Source organism: Bicyclus anynana, chromosome 10, assembly GCF_947172395.1.
Source record: "Bicyclus anynana chromosome 10, ilBicAnyn1.1, whole genome shotgun sequence".
Taxonomy (NCBI): domain Eukaryota; kingdom Metazoa; phylum Arthropoda; class Insecta; order Lepidoptera; family Nymphalidae; genus Bicyclus; species Bicyclus anynana.
The window spans coordinates 4,477,062-4,495,688 of record NC_069092.1 but is presented as its reverse complement, the minus strand read 5'-3'; the positions used below and the strand labels follow the sequence as shown (position 1 = coordinate 4,495,688).

The 18,627-nt window shown below is 36.6% G+C and overlaps 1 protein-coding gene across 1 annotated transcript; it reads left to right on the top strand.

Moving 5' to 3' along the window:
* Positions 1–513: 513 nt before the first annotated feature.
* On the top strand, positions 514–4,432 carry LOC112046243 (uncharacterized). Its single transcript, XM_024082819.2, has 6 exons — positions 514–588; positions 1,625–1,753; positions 2,514–2,610; positions 2,699–2,751; positions 3,126–3,265; positions 4,243–4,432. Exons 2-6 carry the CDS (start codon positions 1,673–1,675, stop codon positions 4,349–4,351), a joined length of 480 nt encoding a protein of 159 aa, XP_023938587.2. The 5' UTR covers positions 514–588; positions 1,625–1,672; the 3' UTR covers positions 4,352–4,432.
* Positions 4,433–18,627: the final 14,195 nt, after the last annotated feature.

Sequence of the window (18,627 nt, the reverse complement as noted above, 5' to 3'; positions counted from 1 at the left end):
TTCGGCCGTGGCTAGTTACCACCCGACCGGCAAAGACGTACCGCCAAGCGATTTAGCGTTCCGGTACGATGCCGTGTAGAAACCGAAAGGGGTGTGGATTTTCTTCCTCCTCCTAACAAGTTAGCCCGCTTCCATCTTAGACTGCATCATCACTTACCATCAGGTGAGATTGTAGTCAAGGTCTAACTTGTAAAAGAATAAAAAAAAAAAAAAAGATTATCGCGTTCAATAAATCAAACAAACAAACTCTTCGCTTTATAATATTAGTATAGATAGGTTTGCTTGCGCATGACTACAGTTAAGCCTGATGGTAAGCATTAATGCAATCTTAGTTGGAGCGCGCTTACCTTGAATATGCCTATTTAATTGTATATTCTGTCTCTGCAACTTCATTTTAATTTATTATACTATCCAATACCTATATAGCTAAAGGAAAAACAATACTACATACAAATTTTTACTATATTTATAAAAAAACACATTTAACTTCTTCTTGAAAAACAGCGGTATGAAAATCGTGGAAAGCAGTACAAGAATTTAACAAAGTTAAACATTGATGTGGAAGAGAAAAATTGGGATACAAAATTGGTATGTACATGAATGTTAAAAAAATATGGATATTAAGATTCAAGCAAAAAAATCAGGTAACAATAGAGAAATCTAGAAACACCAACATCTGATAACAATAGAAGCTATGGAGCTTTTCTGTTCTCTTGTGAACTCCTTATTTTCAAAAATTACTTTTCCTCTCTCAAAAATTATATTTGACAAGCGGACGTCCGCGACTTCGTCCACGTGGAATTCAGTTTTATACAAATCTCTCGGGAACCAAGAACAGTATTTTTTCCGAGATGAAAAATGTGTTTAGCCTATGTGTTATTCCAGGGTTAGTCTTTGTAAATTTCAGCCAAATCGGTTCAGTGGTTGTGGCGTTAAAGAGTAACAAACATCCATACAAACTTTCGCGTTTATAATATTAGTAGATTTTTTTTTTATTCAATGTCAAGTTATCCCTTGACTACGATCAAAATTAAATTAAGTGATGGTACAGTGCTGAATAAGATGGTAGCAACATTATGTCAGCCATTGACGATCAAGTAATCTTACGTGCCTGCAGCTGCTTGACGCCCGATAAAAGTGATAGTGTGTTGGTCGCGATCGGCATGATGTCAAACACATCGCGACCAACAGACGATCAGTTTTATCGGCTGTCAAGCCATTCGCACTGCAGGCACTTGATCGTCAGTGGCTGCCACTTGTTTAAAGAGGCACGAGTTCATTATCCTACTCATACTCCTGACAATTTCCACGCGGCATCATAGCGGAACGCTAAAGACTTAGCGGTACCTCTTTAGGTTCTTTTCTTAGCGATAAACTGATCCTAGGTTCAGTTTAGGAACCTAGGTATAGTTAGAACTTTTCAGTTGAAAACCACAGTACTACATAACATACTAAACTGACTCGAACCCAGAAACTATTTGCTGAAAACCACATAATTGTTAACTATATAACATAATCGGTAACAAAAAGAGAATCTGTCTATTGTATATAAAGGTTGAATGTTGATAGAAGGAAGTCTGGCCATGACGTGGTTCTAAGTCCATTAGTACAAAATTACTTCCAGGCTAAGCTTAACCGATTGTATGAAAGGTCGGAAGTTAATAGAGATCGAATGAATCAGAGAGATCGCCGTGAAACTAGAGGCACGATGTCGTATTTCAGAAACGGTTGGCGGCGAAAAATGGGCAAACAAGTAAGTACCAATTTTTATAGTAACCTAGCTGACGTCCTGCGGTTCCATCTGGGTTATTCCTGTTCCCGTGAGAATGCGGAAATCAGATATCGCTTAAACCACTCACAATGAACATGGCTTTCGGTTTAGTACATCCAGATATAATCTCCAATGATGCCACAATTTCCTAAATCATTGAATTAGGAAATTGTGGTGTGTAAAAAATAAAGTAGTGTTGGTTGGTGGGTTGCTGGATGCTGGCGGCTCGAGACCGTGGTGTTTAGAAGTCTATATAAGAGGCCTATATGTACTCAGCTTTGGACGTCCATCGGTTGTTAATGATGATCATGATAATTATGATGATGATGATGATGAATAGTTCACGGAACGTGCAGACGTCCACATGATGTTCACACTGATGATGTAGAAAATTCATACTGTACTCTATTGTACATTATATATGCGAAAGTAAGTATGTCAGTTACGTTTTTTCGCTGAACCGATTTAATTGATGTTTTTAATAATTACACAGATAAATAGCATAATACCGCAGATATTAATTTCTAATGCGAAAAGTATAATTGCGATAATAATATAATTGGATAGAATTTGAAAGTTTTGATTGTAATTTTTTAAGTTATGTTTAGGTATTCAAGTTAATTAATGGTAAATAATGTAAAAAATCAAATATTATTAATAAATAACGATTATTTATAAGGAATAAACGTTTTAAATAACAAAGATGAACAAAGATATTGATTATGTTTTTCTATGTTTCCAGCAAAATGAACTTATGTTTGAAGATTTTGGATTTGTAAATATGCAGGCCTGTCAAAAAATGTTACATGGTTCCGGAGCGTCATCTTTGTACAAAATTAGTAAGTGCTGGAAAAGATAATTCTTAAGTTGATGGTTCTCTAGTTCTGAAGATTTTCTACACTATACTGTGCATTGATTTATTTCTAGACAAACGTGAAGAATTCCTGTGTTATAATAGTGAACGGCGTTATATTACTGAGGTAATGAAAATATTTAAATTTAATTTACTACTTATTTTTCTGCGTTGGATGAACCAGTTTATGACTAAGCACCCCAGTTAGAAGAATCGATTTTTCATATATAGCCCCCGGTATAAATAAAATATAGGCAGTAAAATTCGATGAACGAATGACAGCGTTACGTTTTTTGTGCAAAACCTATTCTGCGCACTTTTCAGGCGTCAGTATTAAGACGTACAAGTACAACGTAACGTAACGTAGTGTATGCTACGGGGCAACATACACCAATTTAAGCAGTCGATCTGAAAGAGTAAACTCCATTCGTGCGTCGGACCTGACACAAACTTTGATGATGATGATGATGATGATGATGATGATGATGATGATGATGTCAGGATGATGCAGGAGCTCCAGCACTGCGCAAAGGACGCCTGGTGGCGGTGACAGTGGGTGGAGTAGACTTCGAGGGGGAACACGTCGCCGTCGGCATGAAGATGATCTGCTTCTGCAGCTGGATTGCTGAGAACCTACCGAAGTACCAATTTTTAACTTTTAATATCATCGATCGTAGATCGTTAGATGGGCCCCGAAGCGTCGCGGAATTGTCATTGGTTTCGCAAACATTTACGCATGAAAGATAACACCTTTCTCTTTATTCGTGTTGCGGCTTGTGTTTTTATCCTTCCAAAATGTACACGGAGGCATAATAATTAAGGGACTAATCAAGAAAAAACAGTAAATTTTTGAGTAATGACGTAACATTGTGCGTATTTTAATATGGAGGGGTCTATCTAACGATTTATGTCGATGTTATTAATATAATATTTTGATATAATCTTAAGATATATGCTATATCTTGAGATATGACCAATAATCCTCTTGCTCTCTTAAAACGCTCTGCTAATAGTGTGTACAAAAATTGTCCATCAGCTGAGGATCCCAAGCCGTCGCAAATTTCAGTCCGGCTTCTTAATCGTTATTTAAATGTGATAATCGATATTAACATACGAGTATCTATTATTACCTACTCATAACAAAACTGTAGCATCACTTAAATGTTTACCGTGGATGAAAGGTTTTAAAACTGTTTATTTTTCCTTTTGACATCGAACACGTATTTTTTTTTATGATTGACTAATTAGGTTAGCTGGTTAGGTGTAACAAACTCAATTTACATTTAAAAGTGTAATTTATGCAGCGTATGGAAATCTGTAATTCACAAATTCCCCAAGAACAAATTATAGGTTTTTCCGAAAATGAAAAGCAGTCTATCCTGAGTATTATTCATAGCTGCGGCATGACTGAGTAACAAACGTATACACATATTTACTTTCATTTACATAATACTTGTGTGATTAGTATCAATTTCATATTTAGTTGGATTGTCGTACACCCTCCTCACAAAGTCTTTATGATTAAATAGAGGGAGTATTGGTATTTAAAATTTATGTCTAACATTAAAAGAAAAAAATTGGAAACTTATAAGCAACTCAAACTATATTTAATTTCCAGAAAAAATGGACCAGAACTTCAGTGTTGTAAAAACTGTTGTGACTCCAGTACTGAAGAAACAGAAACAAAGAAATCTAAAAAACATACACGCAAAAAGAAGAAATTGTGATCAAAGTACAATACGATTGTTTTTTTTAATTAATTAATGCGAATTATGACTGATATTTCTCTTTAAATTCAGGAGAAACACTTTATTGCATACAATATACAAAAGAATGAAACATATGAAAAATCGGCATTCAGCATATTACTGCAAGTATTTTCTTACAGGTGCTTTTTACTAAAGAAAAACAATATGCCCAAAGAAATTATACAATGATAACACAAAAACTGTTCCCACAAGCCACCATGGTACTTCATACTTTCATCGACTGACAAACTTTAGGCAATTAAAAAACGTCTATAATCTATTACAGGCTTTTTTCAGCGAGTATTCAAAATATACTAAAAATACTGTTTGACGTAGAGTGTGGGAACTTTTCTATTAATTTCTCTGTTGCCTAAAGTATTAAATGAGGTATTCGATCTGTAAATAACAGTGACATTCAATGACGTCACACCGGTTGGTACGGGTCGGTACATTTAAGAACAAATGTCAATCACGTCATAACCAAAGAGGCTATTAATATACGATACAATTTGATACCGTCTATAAATATTTACCAGTATCAATAAAGATATATAATTCGCGATGTCAAATAAAGCTCAGTAAACCGGAAAATGCGTAAAGAAAAAGGGGAAGGCAATTTCTTGCTTGGTAAAGCTTTTTAATCGAAGTTCTTGAAATCGATTTCCATCATCGTTCATTCTACTACATCTGTCAATAACAGATGCCACTGTTCTGAAACTTATAAAATGTGTACCAAAATTTCGAGAGGGTTGAAAATATAAGCTCATTTATCTTATCTTATTTTAGCTTATTAATATAGGATTGTGCTACATACATTGATGCGAAACACTACCAATAAGGTTTTTTTATTTTTATTCGGTGACAAGTTAGTCTTTGCAATCTCATCTGATGTTAGGTGAAGATTCAATCCAAGATATAAGCTTACTTGGGATAAGTACAGATTTATTCTACCCATACTCGGGCGGGATATCATAAACATGTATTAATTGAAACATCATCATCATTAACAGCCATTGGATGTCCACTGCAGGACATAGGCTTTTTCCACGGACCTCCCAACACCACGTTCTCGAGCCGCCAGTATACAGCGGTTCCCGTTTGATGTCCTCGGTTCACTTAGTGGGGGGTTGGCCAACTCTGCACTTTCCCGTGCGAGGTCACTTTTTCAGCAATCGCCATTCCACAATGTCCATAATTTTCTTTGCGGCTGCTTTTCAAACTATGTGGCGTGCTCATTCCCTGAGCTACGTGAGTGACTTTGATTCTTGTGCGGATCTCTTTATATCTGATTCGATCACGCAGAACTCCAAGCATAGCGCCCTCCATCGCCAATTGAGTGAAATATGCATAGTTAGAAACAAAATCTACCTAATAATCTAAAAGCAATCATCCTGTTTCTACAGTAGGATAAATATTAATTAAATTAAAAATCTATACAATACAACATGTATAAGTTAGTTAATCTAAAATAATTTCAAAGTAAATAAGTCAGAATAAAGGATTTTAGGTGTACCGAGAGGCCCGTCCGGTAAAACCTAATGTTTTTTAATTTTCGCTCTGGAAATTGCCTCAGTTCCCGCATTGAATAAATGAGAACTGCTGTAGCCTGTAGGTACATGCTACTTTTAGCTTTTTAATTTATTTTATTACCGCGAATGAGATCTTGGGAAACTTCGAGACTGTGCGCTCAAGGTTTGATTAAGTGGCGAAAGTTTGAAAGAAAAAAAATTAAAACTCACTCCAGTCTTTAATAAGATTTTGATGTAAATAGAACTTAAGACTTCGAAGTTTTATTTAAGTTTCAATGGATAGTGCGATGAGGAATTAATGTAAGCTTGGCTTATCTCTATCTCTACGCAACTAGATGAAATTCATTGAAATCAACTAGCGCGTACATTTACTACCACAGTTAGCATTTGAAACTTGAAGAATCGGTGGATTTTGATGTGAGTCGGATTATACCAGAAAGAACAGCGTTTCACCCCAAATGTTAATTCTTAACTACGATACAGTAAGTCATAAAGAGCTGGTATGTGCGTCACATTACTTTTGAGTGTTGAAACATACCACAAAGTCGTGCGTTCGAGTTCTCTATGACAATTTAGAAGAATGGCTTTTCTCTACTATTCAAGCAATTCTCATTAGCAGCCTGTAGTTGGGAAAGTCTGTAATATAACATTTGGTTAAAAATTTCTGAATCATTTCAATGTTTTGAAACAAGTGAAGCGAAGTATTTCCATAGTAAAAAAATGTAGCTACAATTTTAATTTATAAAATTGAAACAGGTCTGCTGTTTTCAGAGGAAATAATTGGCACGTTTCGAGCACTCTTCGCACGATTGGTAGTGGCGTAAGAGGCGTCACTGAGTAGCACTCACCGGCAGTTTGAGTGTGGCTGAGTATGGCTGAGTGTGGATGAGGACGAGATTGTTGAGCAATACACAATTCAAGTTTTGGGGTTCCTTAGGCGCTTGTAAACAAAATAGTTATGCATGTTTGTCACAGTCTGAGTGACAGTGGCTTGGAAGGCGTCACTGAGTAGTAGTACTCCCAGGCAGTTTGAGTGTGGCTGAGTATGGCTGAGTGTGGATGAGGACGAGGTTGTAGAACAATACACAAATTAAGTAGTTTTTGGGGTTCCTTGGGCGCTTGTTTACAAAATAGTTGTGTAAGTATCACAGATATAAGAGGTAACTAGATTTATAAAGTGCCAATTCTTTGTATTGAACCCAGCGTACTCAGGGGCGTGGCCTAAATGACTGTTTAATATTTAGTGAAAAATTAAATATGTCACCCTTACTTTAGAGTTGAATATTATTTAATCCTTTTGTCACAGAACAAAACAAGCCTGCTAGTACATGCGCGGACACGCTTGCGTTGTTCCGCACACCCGGGTGTACGCGGGCCACGCCCCCTTGCTACTTCTATTGCTAAAAGCGTTAGCTTTTAGCGTTGTCTGTTCTGTGGTAAGTATAGTACTGTCTTTACGAGTAGATAACTATCTACTAGACAATGCCATACTTACATTAGAAATAAGTAGCTACGATACGTCGCTAATACCACTCACATAGGATCATAGGAGTATGGCTGAGTGTGGATGTTGACGAGATTTTTGAACAATACACAGTTTAAGTGTATTTTGGGTTTAATATTTATATGATTTATAATATAGTTATGCATATTTTATGTCTGTGTTCTTTACAATGGGTATAGTACGGCTGAGTATGGCTATGTATGGATGAGGACAAGATTGTTGAGCAATACACAATTAAAGTTTTGGGGTTCCTTAGGCGCTTGTAAACAAAATAGTTATGCATGTTTGTCACTGTTTGAGTGACAGTGGCTTGGAAGGCGTCACTGAGTAGTACTCCTAGGCAGTATGAGTGTGGCTGAGTATGGTTGAGTGTGGATGAGGACGAGAACGAGAACGAGAGGACGAGAACAATACACAAATTAAGTAGTTTTTGGGGTTCCTTGGGCGCTTGTTTACAAAATAGTTGTGAAAGTATAGTACTGTCTATAGATAAAAGTTGCTTAGAAGTAAGTCGCTACGGTACGTTGTTAAGGACCACTGCCATAAGATCATTGAGTATGGCTGACGACGAGATTGTTGAGCAATATACAATTCGAGTAATACTCTTAGGGTTCTCGCTTGTTTATAAAATAGTTATGCATGTATAGTATATTACGTCTAATTGGTCTTAATTGATGACTCTGAGTAGTAGGTAATCACAAATAGTTTAATGAGATAGACTGAGTGTGGATGAGATTATAATTCAATAATACCACCATGTATTTTTTGTAATTTTTTAAGCATGTATTCTAAAAAATATTATTCTTGTAGGTATGTTATGTGTACTGAATCATAGGCTGTTTGGGTGTGGCTGAGTAAGTCTAAGTGTGGAATAATGTTGAGAAAATTTAGTTCTTTATGTATATTTTTCTACGTTATCGTTGTTCAGCTATGTACACTAAGTAGTATCTCAGACAGTTTCGAGTATGGGTGAGTGCGACTAAGTACTTGGTTGAGTGTAACTGAGGAGACAATTTAGGAATATTTATACAGAATCGTAATTTTTATACAGGATTTATTTACACAAAAATATGTAATTCATGAAAGTAAAAAACCATCATCATTATCAACCCATATTCGTCTCACTGCTGAGCTCGAGTCTCCTCTCAGAATGAGAGGGGTTAGGCTAATAGTCCACCACGCTGGCTCAATGCGGATTGGCAGACTTTACACACGCAGGGAATTAAAAAAATTCTCTAGTATGCAGGTTTCCTCACAATGTTTTCCTTCATGCGAGACACGTGATATTTAATTTCTCAAAATGCTCACAACTGAAAAGTTGGAGGTGCATGCCCCGGACTGGACCCACACCCTCCGTAATCGGAGGCAGAGGTCATATCCACTGGGCTATCACAGCTATGAAGAACCATATGAAGTGAAAAATCTACAAGAACAAGTTATTCGCATATTTTCTTAACGTATTTTAATATCAGCATCTCAACCTCAACATCAGCATCTTAACCTCAATATAAATTATGAATTCTATTTCAATTTACTTAAAGGGTTTTATATAAAGTTCGCGATCATCTCGGTCAATGGCCTCTTTATTACGCCGAACTCAATTACTGAAATGAAAATTTAATTAATCGTCCCGATTAATTACCGTTAGAGCTTGATGAGTTATTTTAGGATTTTGGATAAAATTAAAAGAGAAATTACAAAAATGGCCAGAAAATTATTTACTCTTTAATACATCCGTCGATAAAGATATAGAAATAAATTAGATTTTGAAAAAAACCCAAGTTTAAAATAGCAACAATAAATAGTATAAATAATAGTTATGCCAACCTAAAGGTATGTCAGAATTTATTTTTTCCATCATAGTAGAAAATCACTGATGTATACCGCCAAACGATTTAGCGTTCTGGTACGATGTTGTGCAGAAACTACAAAGGTGTGTGGATTTTCATTCTCCTCCTAACAAGTTAACCCGCTTTCATCTTAGACTGCATCATCACTTACCATCAGGGTGAAATTGTAGTCAAGGGCTAACTTGTAAAGAATACAAAAAAAATATATATTAATTCTAGTAAACCTTCATAGAGAAAAAGAATAATAAAAACTTAATAATTATGCCAGTTGGCATATTTTTGGACTAAAACTATTAACAATTAATTATTTAATTAATATAAAAGGTGACTTTGATTTTCGTCACCTCACACTAACACAAAAATACTCGGCGCCATTATGATGCTTTATTTGTTTGACAGTGTGATACTGTCTGCCTATCTTATGTCTATGGGTATACGAGTCCGTCAGTATTTAACTGACTTGAATACCACTCCATAATTCGTTAAACAACTAAGGTAACAAAAATATTACAACTTTAAATTTAAAGTTCACTTTATAAACCGAAAGGTATTTTGCTTTAAAAAAAATAGGTGACCCGGTTCGCCTCCATCTACGCTAGTGCGGCTTATGGCCGTGTATTTCATTGGAATGATTGATTGCTGCTCTAATGTCTACTGGCTTGTGCTTTCATGGCTAAATAAACGATATGGAGCAGAAGGAAATGATCTTATTCCTGCTGGGAGGGCGACTGAATAAAATTATTTCTAATGATAGCTGCTGCCTTGCTACCTATTCATTATTTATACTCTGTACCTAATACATATATATTTTTTTATTTTTTACAAGTTAGCCAACAACCTCACCTGATGGTAAGTGATGATGCTATCTAAGATAGAAGCGGACTAACTTGTTAGGAGGAGGATGAAAATCCACACCCCTTGCAGTTTCTACACGACATCGTACCGGAACGCTAAATCGCTTGGCGGTACGTTTTTGTCGGTAGAGTGGTAACTAGCCATGGCCGAAGCCTCCCACCAGCCAGACCTGGACCAAATAAGAAAATCTCAATCTGTCCAGCCGGGGATAGAATCCAGGACCTCCGTATTGTAAATCCACCGCGCATACCACTGTGCCACGGAGGCCGTCAAACTTTCTTTGTACACACACACAACAACAAAAACAAAAAGTAAACAATCACTATACACATTATCACTGACAACCCATATTCATCTCACTGTTGAGCACAAGTCTCCTCTAGACGAGACGAAACATGACCACCACGCTGGTTCAAAGTGGATTGGCAGACAACACACACGTATAAAGTTAAGATAATTCTCAGATATGCAGGTTTCCTCACGATGTTTTCCTTCACCGTTTAAGACACTTTTTAAAATGCACATAAACTGAAAAGTTAGAGGTGCACCGAATCGCAATCGAAGGCAGAGGTAATATCTACTGGCCTATCAGGACTCCTATCCATAATAATCAAATATACTTTATTCATACAGGATGAAATTGTGTAAATACCTCAATTTGTATTGACTCTAAATGTATTCATTTAGCCCAAGTCCCAAAGGTGAGATCAATCTGTAATGCGGATTTCGAATATCCCTCGTGAGCAGGGGCGAAGCTTATACGTCTACCAATCTTAATTTAGGTGATCGTTTTCCTGTGCGAGCGTATAAATAAACAATTATAAGTAGCTTATTTCAAATTCTACCAGCTAAAATTGTGTCGTTAATTAACTTCCGGATCGTAAATCGAAAATTGTCTTCAAATGTTTCTTTAATTTTGGCGTAGCATGTAATTTCATCATTATCAACCCATATTTAGCTCACTGCTGAGCTCGAGTCTCCTCTCAGAATGAGAGGGGTTAGGCCAATAATTCACCACGCTGGTCCAATGCGGATTGGCAGACTTGGATCACCATTATCAGTCTATTTTTTAAGGAATAAAGAGCTTAGATCAACTGCACAGCTCCAGGCGGGCTAAGGATGATAATATCCTCTTTGATGAATATAATTTGAGATGATGTTAATGATTTGGACCGTCGGCTTTTCGTGCTATCCGAGATACGGGGGTGTAACAAAACAAAACTGGGCTGACAAGTTTTACTGAAACCTTAAAAACCTCAATATTTTACAGCACGACCCATATGTCGAACCCACCTTGTAATCCTAATCTACAATTATAAAATTAATCACGAGGCATTTTATTTATTTATTTTAGCCTGGTTATTTATTTATTTTTTTATTACTATTATTATTTTTATTTTTAAACCCATCCCATTTCCAGACAAGTGCCCCTCCAAACTCTTCCACAGTTTTCGATTTTTCTTTTGATGCCATGTAGGGCCCTTAGGCTCTACTAGGTCGTCTCTCCATCTACATAATGGTCTTCATCTTCTTCTCTTATTATATCTTGGGCACCAAGCATTAATTTCTGTAGCCCACCTGTTGTTCTTCCTTCGCATTATATGTATTGACGGCCTCTGTGGCGCAGTGGTATGCGCGGTGGATTTACAAGACGGAGGTCCTGGGTTCGATCCCCGGCTGGACCGATTGAGGTTTACTTAATTGGTCCAGGTCTGGCTGGTGGGAGGCTTTGGCCGTGGCTAGTGGCTACCACCCTACCGACAAAGACGTACAGCCAAGCGATTTAGCGATCCGGTACGACGTCGTTAAGAAACCGAAAGGGGTGTGGATTTCATCCTCCTCCTAACAAGTTAGCCCGCTTCTATCTTAGATTGCATCATCACTTACCACTAGGTGAGATTGTAGTCAAGGGCAAACTTGTAAAGAATAAAAAAAACAAGCATTAATTTCTGCAGCCCGCTTGTTGTCTTCCCTTCGCATTATATGCCTTGCCCAATTCCATATTATAACGGAATCCAATAAATAGATCACGAGGCATTTAGTCAATATCAATTATTTATAACACGTAAAACAATGTCACAATTGCTAATCGCTTAAACATTTCTAAACTTAGACCGTTTAAAACGTAGCATAAACTATAAACTAAAGCCCGAAATACGGCAGCAGTGGAGGCGCACAATAAAATATATTCATAATTCACAACAAAACCGCTTATCCGGCTGCAATGTTTCGCGCAAACAAGCTGACCATAGTTCATACTGTTTATCTGGGCTAAACATTTGCATAATAAAAAGTTTATGTGCAATTGCGATTGTTTGAAACACTGCCGGACTTAAACTTTGTTTGCAGCGATCACGCGTAATAGAGCGAGGGACTGCGGTAGTCACACCTCATCTTATGAATGCTGAAAGTTTGTCAGAACCTGTTCCTACCATAGTAAGTGAAGATGAGTAATCCAAACTTCATAATTAGCTACAATTATGAAGTTTGGATCTCTCATGGCTTTGAAAGGTTACACTTTTTCTTCGCCCTCGCCTTGTTTATACGTCATGTCCACTTTGCTTCATGGCAACACTACGAAAAGCGCCGTAAAAGTTTTGTACAAGTTTTTTTTATAGATACCTAGAGGGTATCTAGCGAAGGGTTGTCACGAAGAGGGTTTGGTGACTGGAGAAATGATTATTTATAAGAGTAGAAAAAGTAAAAAAAATACAATTTATACAACAATAGCAATTGAACATCTGGAGCCTTGACAACTACTAATTTCCAAAGCCACCGTGGTCTAAACTACATAATTAGCTACCGTACTTATGGTAGAACCATGGAATATTTGCCTTTTTAAAACGGGATAAGTCTAGCTATTGCAAGCTCTCATTTTCTAAGGTTGCGACTGAAGATCAGCGCTGTACGTGTGAAATTTGTCGAGATATCCTGTAAAGCCGTCTATGTACTAGTTTAGTAAGTCAGTTTCTAATTCACCATCCAACATGGTATAAAGAAAGATAGAAATTAGAGATGAATTCGAAACTCGTAGGTACTATTATGTTATGAAAACATCGTTACAGAGTAGACATATCACAGACACTTTTTGATTATTTAAGGATGAATTCACAAAGCATATTAGTAGGCATTAAACAATCTATACCAATATTATGAAGAGGTAAAGTTTGTAGGGGGTAATCTCTGGATCTACTGAATTGATTTTGAAAATTCTTTTATCACTAGAAAGCCACGACTTTTGTGAGTGTCTTAGGCTATATTTTATCCCCGTATACTTACGGGAACGGGAACTATGCGGGTGAAACCGCGGGGCGTCGTCTAGTGATTGAAATACTGTCAATATTTAGTAGTTGGTACAGTACTGTTGCCATAACTATTTCAACTAAATCTAAAGGTCCGATTTTTGAGCTTTCCAACAAAATGTACGCGAAAGGTTTCGACGGAGGTTAATCACCGCTCTGCGGGCATAACCGTAACGAGCGATTTGTCGCGTTCCAGTACGATGCGTCTAACGGGCAGAGGGTTGTATACTATTGGGGTGTTTCGCTACATAAAGGCTTTAGAATTCTAATATTAAATTTCGTTGATTCAATGAAATACTATGGTTGAATACCTTTGTTAATATTTATTTAAAAAATATGGTTATAAATCAAGTCATTACAATAAACATAAGTTTTTGTCTCACTCAACTCGTTAAAATTCGTGTAAAATTGTGATAAAGTTCTTAAAAATATGATAGATCTGGATTCATAATGAATTTTAGGAATATGTAATTCTATAATAATCTAAAAAACAGTTGTCTCCCAGTCAACCGATATAAATTTATAGGTACTACAAAGGGACTAGCGAACACCCGCGAAACGTCCACGTGGAAATCAATGTAAACTTTCAACTCCTGTTTCACCACTTTAGAGGTTGAATTTAAAAATATCTTGAATCACATTATATTTCGTATTTTTTATGATTTATGAACAAATTTTTGAAACTGGAACTCTAAAAATTAAGGACTTTCCCCCCTATTTCACCCCCGTCTTCTAGTTTTATTTTTGGGCCAAAAAGTACCCCATGCTTCAGACAGACAGACAGACTTACATAGCATTTATAATAGCATAGTATAGATTTGGTGTCATGAATAGAAAAAAGAGCAATAAAGTTGTCCTTTCACTTGCAGGTTATCAAAAGTGCAGTGGTCACCTATTCGTCTAGGGGGTCCTGAATTCGAGTCGTGGGTCAGACTTTGAAATAATGAAATTTTCATTCTTTCAACAATTGTAACAACAGTTTGGACTTGCAAAGTAGGAAACTGGTTGCCATCCCCTTGCCTCGTTGACAATGTTAAGTTGTAGGTCCCGATTATTATCATATTGTTAGGTAGACAAACATCATTATACTTAAACCAGTGCTTACTTACCTAAGCAAACTAACCAGCATAGATATAGTGTGTTCGGAGTTTTAAAATCCCCTTTAAAGGAAGCACGGTAGTGGGTAATAGAAACATGATTATGGTGACATTTACGCAAGTACAGGCACGCCACAGCTAAATAAATTCATAATTATGATTAGATTTTGATGAGAGTTACAAACAGATTTTTGGATCGTTCACATAAAACTAAAAGCTGGATTTGCGTAGCTCGAACGCTTGGCACGAATCGGCCGCGGGTGTTGCTTCACTTTAAAATGTAGCCGAGTGCGCTGCGGTGTTGGTAATAGGGTTGCTATTCTAACCCTATTACGACGAATGAGAGAACGGGTGTTGTATTTGAAAATGTACGTAGGTACTATGTACGCAAAATTGTGAGTAAATATTTTTTTTTTTAAATTGTCACTATTCAACAGTCAATATTATTTTTTTTTAATTAGACTTTTTTACAAGCACTTTTGAAACGTCAGGCAATAATACTATAAGATAGTGGTTATAATAATTAGTTACAAATTTAAAGCAAAAATAAACTGAGTTGTGACCAATATTTTTATGTGCACGCGCTTTACCACGATCGACCATTTAAACATTAAAAAATTATTGAAAATTTTATTTACTAAAAACTTGATATTAAATAAAGGCAATATAATAATACCCTTTATACCGCAGAAGAACCAAAGTCACCGACATAGCTCAACGAGTTGCGAAGCTGAAGTGGCAATGGGCTGGGCACATAGTTCGAAGAGCCGATGGACGTTGGGGTCCCAAAGTGCTGGAATGGCGACCCCCGCACTAGTAAGCACAGTGTTGGTCGACCCCTCCACAAGGTGGACTGACGACATCAAGCGGGTCGCAGGTATTCGCTGGATGCAGGTGGCTCAGTATCGTAATGTTCGGAAGTCCCTACAAAAGGCCTATGTCCTGCAGTGGACGTCCATTGGCTGATATGATGATGATGATGACACCCTTTATAAAATAGATTAATTAATCCTAAAGTTAAGTTTGTAACAAACTGATCTATGTAAAAATAAATGTAACCTCTTCAATTCTAATATAGAGAGACAATAGAGACAAAGTTTGTGGTGGTAATCTCTGAATCTACAGAACCGATTTTGAAAATACTTTTACTACTAGAAAGCTACGTTATTTATGATAACGCTAGTTAGTTATAAAAATGAAACATCACACCAAAAAAGCCAAGACGCTATCGGTTTTCTCCAAAAAAACATCAAGGCTGACGAAAGGAAACTCACAAACTTTATATGAGAATTTTCTTTGATGTTGTACAAAAAATAATTGATTGATGGCACAACCCTGTCAGCAGCGCAGTAAAAAATGAATGAGCACAAAAGATCAACTTCGTATAATGTAATTTTGTTGAAAGATGAATAAATAAGGTCGAGGTAAAGTGAGAAGTGCCATAGTGATAAAGCGATCATACTCTTAGCACGATAAAATGAAGTTAATTGATTTTTAACGGATGAAAGTATCACTTTTTGACTTAATACAGGTCTGTTATTAGTTGCCAGGAGCGTCATGTATAGTCAATTTTTTCTTATTATTGATTAAAATGTAAAACAAACTACATTTTTTTTTTTGTAAATATTTCTATGGCAGGTACTTAATCACCCCCCACTAGGTGGACCGAGGATATCAAGCGGGTTGCAGGGAGCCGCTGGATGCTGGCGGCTCGAGACCGTTGTGCTTGGAGGTCCATGCAACACGCCTATGTCTAGCAGTGGACGTCTATCGGCTGATAAGGTAAGGTATTTATCTGCGATAAAAGACAAAGCCTGTATTCGACTTGTAATATTTTGTATGCCTACAGATTTTTGTGAACTAATTCAATTCCGATAGGGATATTTTACATGCATTCGTTTATTTTCCCTGCAATGCAATGTGGTACACAAATAAAGTATTTCTGAAACAAAGAAATTACACATTTTCTTGCAAGTACTGTAATTCATTGTAGGTTTTATTACGAAGAAAAGAGCCTTTTGACTCTGGAGCGGGAATTTAGCTTTTATAACGCCTGCTGCCATGAAATTAATCGCCTCATTCATTATTGCCGTAAAATGATTATAGCGCGAACCAAAAGCTGCCAGCTGAATTATAATTACGTATAAAATAAGGGAAAAAAGAAATTGGTAGGTGAATATCTATACTATAAGTTTTTTGTGACCAATATTCCTATTCCCCTCCAACTAGTGGGGAAAGACTGTATTAGGAGTGGGTACGACAATATTCCAAAGGGACGGGGATCGAACCTCCACCTCTCGGTGATGAATCTGATCCGACCGCTTTGCCGTTCAGCTATTGAGGAGTTTCCTAACAAGTACTCGTAAGTATTACTAAAGCAGGCTTACTCCACTATAAAAACTGTGAAAAATAAAGCAAGGAATGTTCCATATACGCGTTCCATATCCTGTCAACTGCCGTAATAGCCTTGAAAGCAACTGCGCCCAAGCGCAAACCTAATTTTATGCCTCAGAAAATGTCAAAGAAATAAATCTTACAATTTCATTTTATTTGACCAATATTGCCCACATAGGTAATAGAATATAAATTCTATTCCCTTGGCTTTTCCTGCGTGAGTTTTAAATGAAGCTTTATACTTTCACATTAATTTTGATTTTATCGTATCTTAATAATATAGGGTGATAGATGGCAGTTTCATCGGTTACAAAAGAAGATATTATAGTATTTTCGGCCCTGTAGTAGGCATTAAAAATAGGTTAGTAAGACTCGAGTCGCTGGGCTGATACAAACAATTAATAATTCTTTTAAGGGCAATTGCATACGTTTTTATTATAAACTGCCACATGAAACCACTGGCAAAAGTTCAAAGTTTTTATTAAACTTAAGCTGATAGAAAAGTCGTATTATAGTGTTAATGATTACTTGGAGATGAAATGTATTACATGACAAGCTACTTATATACCTATTGTTAAATGGTGATAAACTAAAAAAGGATAAACCTGGCTGAGTTTGTTTGGAACCCTCGTAACTTTAATTTTAAGTTTTCGAATGACTATTATCACCATTATCTTAAGTTTAATATTATTAAACTACCTATTTATATCTATATTACCTGACGTTTCGAAAGAGCTTGTAAAATAAGCCTATTTGAAATAAATGAATTTTGACCTTGACTTTGACTTTGATATTTATGTGTTTTTCTGTTTTTTATCGCAGTTATAAGGTTTTAGCTGCACACGCGTCGGGCGATGGAACGGAGCAGAGAGCAAAGAGTGGGTTGAAGTGTAACGGCGGCCGGCTAGTGATGTGCTGAGGTATAACATCCGGTTCAATGTTGCCAGCTTGAAAGTCACGCTATTAGCGTGAACAGCTACTATAAATTAACACTATAAATACCGTGTAAATTAAAGTGTGTTCTGAATAAGCGCATAATATTAAAGAATAGAAAGAAAATTAAAGATCAAAAAATAGATTTTTTTTTTATTCTTTACAAGTTAGCCCTTGACTACAATCTCACCTGATGGTAAGTGATGATGCAGTCTGAGATGGAAGCGGGCTAACTTGTTAGGAGGAGGATGAAAATCCACACCCCTTTCGGTTTCTACACGGCATCGTACTGGAACGCTAAATCGCTTGGTGGTACGTATTTGCCGGTAAGTAGCCACGGCCGATGCCTCCCACCAGCCAGACCTGGAAAAATTAAGAAAATATCAATCTGCCCAGCTGGGGATCGAACCCAGGACCTCCGTCTTGTAAATCCACCGCGTGTACCATTGCGCCACGGAGGCCGTCAGATGAATACAAGAAATTCTCGTTTGAATTTAATATTCAAACAAACATTTTCATTCTTCAATATTTTTACCAACTTCTTATTAATATTAATTATACTTAATATGGATTCAATTATTGCATGCAGTCATGCGATTAAACTTAAAGTAGCTTTAAAGCTTAACATTGTTTTCGTAATATATTTGCGTTTAAATTTACATTCGTAAATTCGTTATTAAATGTAATAAAATGAAAATAGTACGAAATAATATAGTAGAACTCACTTGATTCCCGTAGCGTATACTTTGCCTCAAGCTTCAAGTCCTGTGGCCATTCGTGAACCTAATTTT